At 37.2% G+C, this 10,320-nt stretch overlaps 1 protein-coding gene across 4 annotated transcripts; it reads right to left on the bottom strand.

Annotated features, from left to right (window-relative positions):
- Window positions 1–414: 414 nt before the first annotated feature.
- On the bottom strand, window positions 415–8,584 carry cdc42ep1a (CDC42 effector protein (Rho GTPase binding) 1a). 4 transcript variants are annotated; one of them, XM_016546144.1, is made up of 4 exons: window positions 8,379–8,584; window positions 5,447–5,859; window positions 3,623–4,094; window positions 415–1,582 (listed from the first exon to the last, which is right to left on the bottom strand). In XM_016546144.1, exons 3-4 carry the CDS (start codon window positions 4,074–4,076, stop codon window positions 972–974), a joined length of 1,065 nt encoding a protein of 354 aa, XP_016401630.1. In that variant the 5' UTR covers window positions 4,077–4,094; window positions 5,447–5,859; window positions 8,379–8,584; the 3' UTR covers window positions 415–971. The 4 variants fall into 4 exon arrangements, with proteins under 4 accessions (XP_016401630.1, XP_016401629.1, XP_016401628.1 ...); XM_016546143.1 differs by having other exon boundaries at window positions 3,623–4,439; window positions 5,447–5,879; window positions 8,379–8,583; XM_016546142.1 differs by having other exon boundaries at window positions 3,623–4,561; window positions 8,379–8,583.
- Window positions 8,585–10,320: the final 1,736 nt, after the last annotated feature.

The raw sequence follows: 10,320 nt of genomic DNA, 5'->3' as shown, positions 1-10,320 counted from the left end.
TCCAAAATGACAAAAAAGAAAGTTTAACAAAAGTAATCCCATTGACTTGTGGGTTGTGTGTAGTCTTCTGGAGTCATACAATAGCTTTCTGTGAGGAACAGACCAGATTTCATTATTGTTGCATTTACAATGTATTATTTAATTATTCTTCAATGGACACTCCACCCATTAAGAAAAATCCTGATATCATTTAGTCACACTCATGTCATTCTAAACCTTCCTAGCAGAACTAAGGTATTTTGAAGAACATTGGAAGCCAAACAACATTGAACTCCGCTGACTTTCATTGTATGTTGTACTTTTAGCATGACAAAAACAATTGAAACATTCTTCAGAATATCTTCTTTTGTTCTACAGAAGAAAGATTGTCATGAGGGTGAATGAATGATGACAGAATTTTCATTTTTGGGTGGAATATCCCTTTAAATGATTAATTATTTTTGTTATTCATTGACATCTGTCCTAGTTGTCTGTGGCATGTTCACGGGAGAAGTAGCAATGTCATATTCCTGAAAAAATTGTCTTTATCTTTTTAGTGTTATCTTTATCTTTTCAATGTTTATGCAGTACAGAAAATCAGTCTGGATGATTCGTTCAAAATTTGAACCAGAACTGATTTGGTGCTCGAGTGACTCAGTAATTCAGTTCACAGCCCAGAGGAACAGAATATCATAAGTCAATAATAACTTTTGGGAATTTTGGTCTGTTCCTCACTGTACACTAACATGGTTTCAGAAAACTATGGACTACATTTATGATACTTTCATGGTGCTTTTTTATGATTATGGAGCTTGATAGGCCCAACCCTCATTCAATTACATTATAATGAAAAAAGTGGCATTCTGTGCAACTCCTTTCATTATATCGCAAAGGAAAGAATCAGGTTTGGAACATCATGAGGCTGCGGAAATTATGAAAGAACATTCGTTTTTGGCTGAACTATCCATTTAAAGGTGATGTACGATTTGGTGTTAGACTTTGATTTCTTCTTCTTCATCAGGATAGCTGTATGGTCCTCTCCTATGAGAGTTGTTGGTGTTTGTATTCCTGAGTCCTCCACTCCCATAATGACGTGCCAGCACATCAGCAGCCCTCTGGAAACTCTCCGGCTCCATGCCATGATCCTCAATGGAGAAGGAGCGCATTCGATCCCCCAACATGGATTTTTTGGGTGACTCACCATTTACAAAGTCTGAACGCTTCCACTCTCCTCCATACAACCGTGTCCTACCGTCATCGTCTTCTCTCAGGAGAGAGTCCACCAAGGACGTGGTTGCGTCCGAGTCCACCTCAGAGTTATCATCGGTGGACTGTGCTTTTTCACTGATGGGATCGGTCGTTTCACACACAGGGCTGTCAATCATGGCAAAGACTTCAGACATGAGGGAAGGGCCCAGATCAAGAGTGAAGGAGTTCATGGAGTCAGAAGGACTGATGGAGTCTGAACATGGGAAGGACGGGATACCCGTGTCTGTGAGCGAGCCTCTGTGGATTTCAGGCGGGCAGGCAGAGGGAGAACTGCCCTGGGCTGGACGCTCAGTGCGGGACAGTCTCGGCAAGGTTACAAAGCCAGACTCCAAACCTGCAAAACAAAGAAAGAAGAACGAAATTGTTCTTGCTTGTGAGTTGGACCAACAGAGGGCAGTGAGAACCAGTACATTGCATTTAGCACTTCCTGGACTGCAGCATGAGCAGCAAATAATTTCTGCCATGTGGTTGGATGCCCTTAAAGGGATAGTTCACAAATTTTGTCATCATTTACTCACCTTTATGTCTTGGTGTTTTTGTCCATATAACAAAAGTCAATGGGGTCCAATTTTGGATCCCACTGACTTTCACTATATGGACGAAAACAGCTGGAACTATCTTCAGAATATCTTCTTTTGTGTTACACCGAAGAAAGAAAGTCATACAGGTTTGGAACAACACAAAGAACGTGAGTAAATGATGACAGAATTTTCATTTTAGGTGAATTGTCCTTTTAAGATTTGTGATTCTGACCACAGAGCTCTGTAACAGTGCACACTTGGCACAGAAAGGGCAGCGATTACAAATTACAGGAAAATTGTGGATACAGAAACTCTTCACATGATTGAAAACAGGGCTCTAAGATGGGATGTGTGCTCAGCACTGAAACATCTCATTCATAGCTCCCGGTCAGAACAACATTATAGCCTTCAGTCTTCAGTGAGTCATTCAGTCAGCTGAATTAAACACTTAGGTTTGCTTACTAAAACTTTCCATATATTGATAACGAAACTAATCAGACTGTTTGGGTTTGCGTTTGGTGTGTGTTTTTTTGTTTTTTTTTGAGTATGCAGGGGGTTTGTTTTTGAATAGGCTCTACTGTAGAGCAGCCATTGAGGCATGTTTGAGGTATTTGAATGGGTGAGGCAGACGCTGATCACTGAACTGTAATGTCTGGCTCTAAGGAGTCTGGTATTGCCACAGGTGTTTAGATGGCTTATCAAACAATTTCTGTTTGATCTTCCTCATGATTCCATGAAGGACAGAAAACTTGCAAACAAACATATTTAATTTAGACAAAACAAGCATGAGACACAGTTGCAACTTACACTACAGCTAAATAAATTTTTTTTTTGAAAGAAGTCTCTTATGCTCAACAAGCTTGACCAAAAATACAATAAAACAGTACAATTATGAAATATATTATAATTTATAAATAACTAATTTCTATTTTAAAATATTCTTTATTTTGTGATGACAAAGCTGAATTTTCAGCAGCAATTACTCCAGTCTTCAGTGTCACATGATTGTTCCTGAAATCATTCTAATATGCTAATTTGGTGCTCAAGTAAAATTTTATTAAAACACTTATCAATTAATATTTATACTGGTATACTGATTTATTTATCTTGGTTTTTTTTTTTGTGGAAACTGCTATTAATACTTTTTTCAGCATATGAATAGAATATCTTTTGTAACATCATAAATGTCTTTAACAGTAACTTATTTTGCTTTTACATTGATAATTGATTTTTATATTTTACATTTTTACATTGACAGTTGAGTAACGACAGGAAGCAAAGTGGGAGAAAGAGAGAGGGAGCGGGATCAGGAAAGGTCCATGAGCCGGGACTCGAACTCGGGACGCCTGTCCCAATTAGCGCAGATAGTCACGTTTGATCAATTTAATGTGTCCTTGCTGAACAATTTCTTATATTGGTTAATCCTGTTCGGTACACATACATTTTAGTAATATTTTGTTTTATTTTTTCTTTTAAAAAATAGAATTTGCTTACAAAAACTGCACATTCACAACTTTATTTACATTAAAGTAGTGTGTACAGAACTGAACTGAATTAATTAGTTAATGCAGTGACGCAAGTATTCTTTCAGATGCTGTTCTTTCGTCAAGATGTTGTGCTACAAAAAAAATTGCACAAAATGATGTTCATCATGGAAACATTCATGATTTTTCCAAGCTTTATAAGGATTTCATTCATTGTCATGACTTTTCAAAGCCTATATCTCACACTGACTGTAGTATCTTCCATCAGCCCTGCCTTCTGGAGTGACTTCTGTACACACACAGAATGCCCATAACTTCACTTCTACATTTGAATCTGAATCTGACAAAGGTGAACACTAACGGACTCACCATACAAGTATGTGGAGTTCTCTGGTGTTTTGGGTGGACTAGGGAAAAGCACTTTCACAGGACAGCCGTTGGGTGAGTCCACGTCCAGCCGGGGGAGGGAAATGGCATTCTTAATGATTGGAGAAATGGGTGGAGGTGGAGGCGAAAGGTCCTTGGAGCTACCGCGGGGCCTGTCGGGGGTCTTGCGGACATGGCGAAGCGTGCGGGAGAAGAATCCCTCATTCTTCTCTGAAGTGGAGGAGGAGTCTCCATCTGCGTTATTTCCTGCACCACCATGGTTGCTGAGGAACGAGGTGTCCCCAAACACATCCCCTCCACGGCCCACGTGCATGGTGTGGCGGAAGTCACCTAGTGGGGGGCTGATCATGTCCGGGGTGAGGTCACCTTTAAATCGACGCTTTCCTGAGGAGTGGGAAACCAGGCCCTTCAGGCCAGCGAGCTTGCCCAAGTTCATGGCTTCTCTGGGTACAAACTGTAAATTTCCAGAGTCAGAAAGAAAATATCCACAAAAATTGTTTTTTAAAAAATGGTGAGAACACCGTAAGAAAGCAAACTATACACGTATCACCCTTCAAGCTTTAAAATATCTCGGCAGAATAACAACCGCAGTTGAGTGGAAAGTTTCTTTTGCACGGTTTCTCAAAAGGCAGGCGCATTCAGCTATGTCCCATTTTGGCCATCGGTCTTTGTTCATATCCAGAAAGATTCTGTGAAGATAAATGTGAGCTGAAAATATGCATGACTCCAATTCCTGAAAACCTCTGCTGCTTATGTGGTCAAAGATTCTGGGCTTCCCAGTTGTTCTGGGTTTGTGCTTCTGAAAAAAAAAAAATCAGTTCAGAAATAAATTCAGCTCGGGCTGCAGATATCTTTGTGGTTTAGGACTGAAACCATGTGCTCCTTCTTTAGTAAGGTCCAGAGAGACTGCTGCTACATGCTCTGGAAGATGCAAATATTAACAAAATATCTGTAAACAATTCAGTTGCTAAAACGAAAGGGAGACATAGGCACAGACATGCTACACTAATGATCAACTTTTGCTGTAAAAATGTATATATATTTTTAAAATGGCATGTTCTGTAAAACTGAGCAAATTTGATTCATACATTTTTAATGAGTCTTGTATTGAATTACTGAGTGTAGTTCCCTTTAAATGCCTAAATTCAGCTTTGACTCCTCAGTCATTCACTTGCACTGTATGGTATTTCGGTCATTCACTTTAAGGGTATCCTGTTACCAAAGTATGTGCATTTACCAGAGAACTTTTCCACTGTCAGACTGTAAATGCAAAGAAGCGCTAAGGCTACATTTTACAATGACAGTAAGTTTGAAAAAAGTAGCCCTATTTTTTATTAAAATAAGTTTTCTTAATAATTTTTCAATTCTTTTTTTCCATATCAAAAACATTAAATGAATAGAAAAAAATATTTGGTAAACTATTAGTAACGAACAGTTAAGCTAATAAAAATTAGCATAACAACACTTAGTCTGACTTTATTAGTAGTTTGTTTGATCTTGGGTCAGCTCAGACTTTTAATTTGTGCTTGACTGTAGTTAAAGTCATGAGAATCATTTTAAAAGGAGTGACGTCTCATGTCTCATTCCATCAAACCACAACACACTTTGCCACAACACACTTGTTGCCCATTTCATGCTAAATTACCAGTAAAGACTTACCATGTGTGATAAGCACAATTTATTTAGCCAAACCCTTTACCTGATTACTGTCAGGTCATAAATCATATACATTCTGCTCTTTGGACCTAGGAAAAAACACTAAAATGTTTAATAGTACACTGCTGAAAATGTACAGAAGCCACATACCTTAATCAGATTTGTGTAATCAATGTGATCGCATGCTTTCCAAATCCAAGTTCATTCAGTGACCCTTGACCTGCACCCTGCTGAAGTGTATAAGGCGGCAGGAAGGCTTGTTGCTTTATCCCTGCATGTATCTTCTCATGCTCCTCCACTCCCACCGGCCTCTGCTCCTGATCCTTTGTTTTTAAAGATACTGAAATCCAGCGGCCCACTCGCCAGGAATCTCCCGGGGGAGATAAAGGGTCTTTAAAAGGCAATAAATTAAATGTAATAATCTGGGCAATAGTACAGCTTGACGGAGGCTCCTTAAGGATTGGTCATGTCCAGGATAAGCCCCTAATCCCTCTTCTCTTCCTTCCCCCCGAATCCCCCTCTGCTGGTTTATTCCACTCAAGTGTCCCAGTTTGAAGGGGTTCCTGTAAAATCAACAAAGGTCCTGTATGAGAGAGTGAAACAGGTGGATGTGTAACACAGATCACGATCAAAGCAGACCAAAAGTCTAAGACCACTAGTGAAAATATGTTTCTAATTGAATACATATTTGCAGTACAAATTATATTATCAACATAACAATTTGTCTTAAGTTAGAATTATTTGAAGTAAAAAAGTATATGAATTTCAGGTTTGTCCTCCTTTTGCTTAGTATTTCTGAGCTTTTGTACAGAGAAGTTCACATGATCAGTAACACAATTTTTTAGTGACCTAGAAATAGTGTATCTTATATTTATTATTTATTGTCTATTTTTATGTTATTATTTATATGTCTTTGTTTTACATAATATATAATATTAAATAATATAATAACACTGCCAGTCAAAAGTTTGGAATAATTAAGATGTTTTAATGTTTTTGAAAGTAGTCTCTTATGCTCACCAAGGCTGCATTTATTTGATTAAAATAAAGTAAAAACAGTAAGCAGTAGAGTAAGCATAAGAGATTTCCTTCAAAAACATTAAAAAACCCATAAAAACTAAAACTATTAGTAGTTACTAAATTACAAAATTATTAGACTGGTAGTGTATATAATATTACATAACATTGTTATAACATTTTCAAAGTATTAATATTTAGTATATTTAGTAAGTATTGGTGAAACATAGAATCACATGTGTCCATATAAAGATCTATTGTCCAAAGTGTATTTTAGGAACATTGTCCTCAAGCATAACTATTTTTCCCAACATTTTCTGAGAAATGGGTATGGTTGGTGGCATATGTCGTGTAATGTGCTAAACATAACATAACCAACTAATACACTGACATTTAGCAGGGCTGCTGCTGCCTCATGACATGACAAACAGCAATAAACCAAAACACACTGTCTCATAATTCTTGCAGCAGTTTTTAGTGGATGCAAACAATGCAATTATGTCTGTGCATTGTTTGAGAGGAGATGCGCACGTCAACTCGTAAACCGCAGTCTAATAGATCCCGTGTGTGTGAATGCATTCCTGGGGGAAACATCTCTGTCTATTACAGACATCCAGTACAGTGCCCACATCCCAGATTGGAAACATGTTTAGCGTTTTTCTCTTCTTTCCCTCTGCGGGACTGTCGGCTTTCCTTCATGTGGGCAGAAAAGTTGATCTGTCTGATCTTAATAGCACTTGGTCTTTGCAGCCGTCCAATGCACATTCATATGATGTCATTAAAATAAGTGATTTGAACATCAGTCACACTGAATGAACATTTGTTCTTTTAAACTGAAAAATGGTTCAAAAGGTGTTTCTTAAAATATTTCTCTCATTCCACTGAAACTACATCTTGATCAGCTAGGCTACACTACTGTATAACTGAACTAACTAGGTGAACAAACATTCAAGATAAGGCCTCATTTTTCCTTTTCACCCAATGACCTCCACTTTTATCTCTCATCTCATGCGGTCTAAAGAAAAAAGGGGCTGCCAAGGCGTAAATCATGATTACAAATATACTCATTTCATCATCTGAACATATCCTATTTTTACTCAAAGCACTCAGCATGACCGTCTGGCAGAGTGAGTCCTTTATGGAAAATACCACCAATGCAAACACAATCTCAGTGGTTTTGTGTGAAAATATACAGCAGCTGGCTCTGTCTGCTTTACTCTTGTCTTTACTCCCTTTATTATCTTATTTAGACTTTGTTTGTTTTTTTATCTTTGATTCGTAATCTAATTGTTATCTACCGAACAACTACCTAGTCTAAACTAATCTAAAAAAGCACAGTAGCACAATGAATACTAGTTAACAGGCCTCCAATACCCTGTAATGCAAAGTACATTTACATTTTCAGTTAAAAAAATGACATTGACAAATCAGAGTAACTAAATAGGACAAGGACAGATCAATGTTGCTGAACTAAAATGTTACTGTAGCAGTTTTCACTACAGTCCATTGATCTAGTCATTTGTGAACTTTGGATTTCATTGCTTCATAGAAATGTCATCCTAGTTTATTCACTTTTTAAAGGTACGCTACATTTAACATAGGCTATAAAAGTAGATTTGCAAGAAAGTGCATGTTTTCCTGATCAGTTACCAAAGCCAAATCTTGATAAAGCTCATTAACTAGTATGTAAACCTTACATTCCAACATCTCGTTCAATTAATTTATCATAAAGAATAAAATGAATCAAAATCCGCCGCTCATAACGGGCATGAACTGTGAGTATGCAGGGGAGACCGCATACTAATTTTACAGCAGCACAGATTAGGTTTCCTCCGTCATGCACACAATAACACACGACTAGTCTCTACAGGGTAGCCTAGGCTACTTGCTGACTAAAGTAACATTAGTTACGCTGTTAATAGTACGCACTAAACAGAACGCGAATTTAGCATACTTAATATGGTATGATCTTAAATAAGTCGACACACACAGTTCAAAATGTTGAGACAAAAAAATAATCTGTCGTTAAAGTGACAATTGAGAAAACCAGTAGCCTACCACTCACCTCGTGGGTTGATGAATACAAGTTTATCATGCCCCAAAAAGCGTTGAATGAGATTTATCTCCACATATGGTAAGATCCTGCAGTCCACCGTAAAACCTTTCTCTTTTGTACAGTATTCAGTTTGAGAGGCAGCGGTCAGTGTGAAGCTCCGTGTCAGTGGCAGCGCGTTTGGTCAGGGGAGAATCGGGGGGCGGGCATTTCCAACTCAAGCTCTATGTTCCCAGTGTGTTCAGTGCCACGAGTCTGTATATCTCTCGAGTAGTTTTCAGTTTTCCGACATTTAAACTTTCTTATCGCGTGTTAAGTGTTGAAATGTTACATATCTGACGTTTAAAGCTGTTTATTTAGGCCTATTTATGTATTTTTTGAATAGCACTTTGGGGCCATGCCATCCCTAGTAAAACAGTTATATCTTTCAAATACAGTTGGTTCATACTAAGTATAGGCTATAGTTAAAATATATTAACATATTGCCTGACATATCACTTGAGACTTAGGCTACTGATATAAAATTATAGGCTAATTAAACTTTATTTGGAGTAGCCTATAGACTACTTGTGCACAATGCACATTTCTTAATATTAAGGCATTTCCAACTCAAGCTCTATGTTCCCAGTGTGTTCAGTGCCACGAGTCTGTATATCTCTCGAGTAGTTTTCAGTTTTCCGACATTTAAACTTTCTTATCGCGTGTTAAGTGTTGAAATGTTACATATCTGACGTTTAAAGCTGTTTATTTAGGCCTATTTATGTATTTTTTGAATAGCACTTTGGGGCCATGCCATCCCTAGTAAAACAGTTATATCTTTCAAATACAGTTGGTTCATACTAAGTATAGGCTATAGTTAAAATATATTAACATATTGCCTGACATATCACTTGAGACTTAGGCTACTGATATAAAATTATAGGCTAATTAAACTTTATTTGGAGTAGCCTATAGACTACTTGTGCACAATGCACATTTCTTAATATTAAGCCTAAAATGTGTTTTAATATCACTATTGATGAGGATTGTATGATCGTTGAATAATATATGCAAGATATTTAAAGTATTTTTCACTATAGGGATTATTAATGTTGTGCACCTATTTAAGACTCCAAACATATTAGTCTTCCAGAAAAAGCTTTTTATTTTACATTAAACAGGTTAACCCCTCATGGGTGCAGCCATGTTGAAATCACATGACCAGCCCTGTCAAATGTCTATGATATTGATTTTCAAACATATAATACATTATAGTCATAATCAGCGTTGGGCTAGTTACTCAAAAAATGTAATCTATTACTCACAGTGTTGGGGGAAGTTACTTTTAAAAGTAATGCATTACAATATTGCGTTACTCCCTAAAAAAGTTACTAATTGCGTTACTTAGCTACTTTTTATGGAAAGTATTGCGTTACGTTACTTTTGCGTTACTTTTTCTCATCTGGGCTGGACTTGCTAATTTGATGAATTAATGCATATTCATATTTATTTTAGAACTACAGTAACATCTTCTGATTTCTCTCAACATGGGGACAGGAGAGCTGTCAGTCAATGAATGGGAAAACAAAGTAACTGGAGTTACTTATTTGAAAAAGTAACTCAGATATTTTATTGTAAATTAAAAAGTAATGCGTTACTTTACTAGTTACATGAAAAAAGTAATCTGATTACGTAACTCGTGTTACTTGTAATACGTTACCCCCAACACTGATTACTCATTATTGGTTACTTCTTTGAAAAGTAATATTATTACATTACTCCCGGCCAACAGTAACTTGTTACACTACTAGTTACATTACTTTTCCATTACACCCCAAAAACCTGGTAATTGCATACACTCTAAAAAATGCTGGGTTAAATATAACCCAGCGCTGGGTTAAAAAGGGACAAACCCAGCTATTGGGTTGTTTTGACCCAGCGGTTGACTCAAAACAACCCAACCGCTGGGTCAAAA

This window comes from Sinocyclocheilus rhinocerous, unplaced genomic scaffold, assembly GCF_001515625.1.
Source record: "Sinocyclocheilus rhinocerous isolate Xijiao unplaced genomic scaffold, SAMN03320098_v1.1 scaffold820, whole genome shotgun sequence".
Classification (NCBI taxonomy): Eukaryota; Metazoa; Chordata; class Actinopteri; order Cypriniformes; family Cyprinidae; genus Sinocyclocheilus; species Sinocyclocheilus rhinocerous.
Note: the sequence above shows the minus strand (reverse complement) of the source record. Positions and strands in the feature narration are given on the sequence as shown.

Coding starts and splice junctions, on each gene's coding strand:
- cdc42ep1a (XM_016546144.1), bottom strand. CDS start 4,076: ATGAACTTGGGCAAGCTCGCTGGCCTGAAGGGCCTGGTTTCCCACTCC. Junction 1,583..3,622: donor GAACTCCACATACTTGTATG/GTGAGTCCGTTA, acceptor TTTGTTTTGCAG/GTTTGGAGTCTGGCTTTGTA.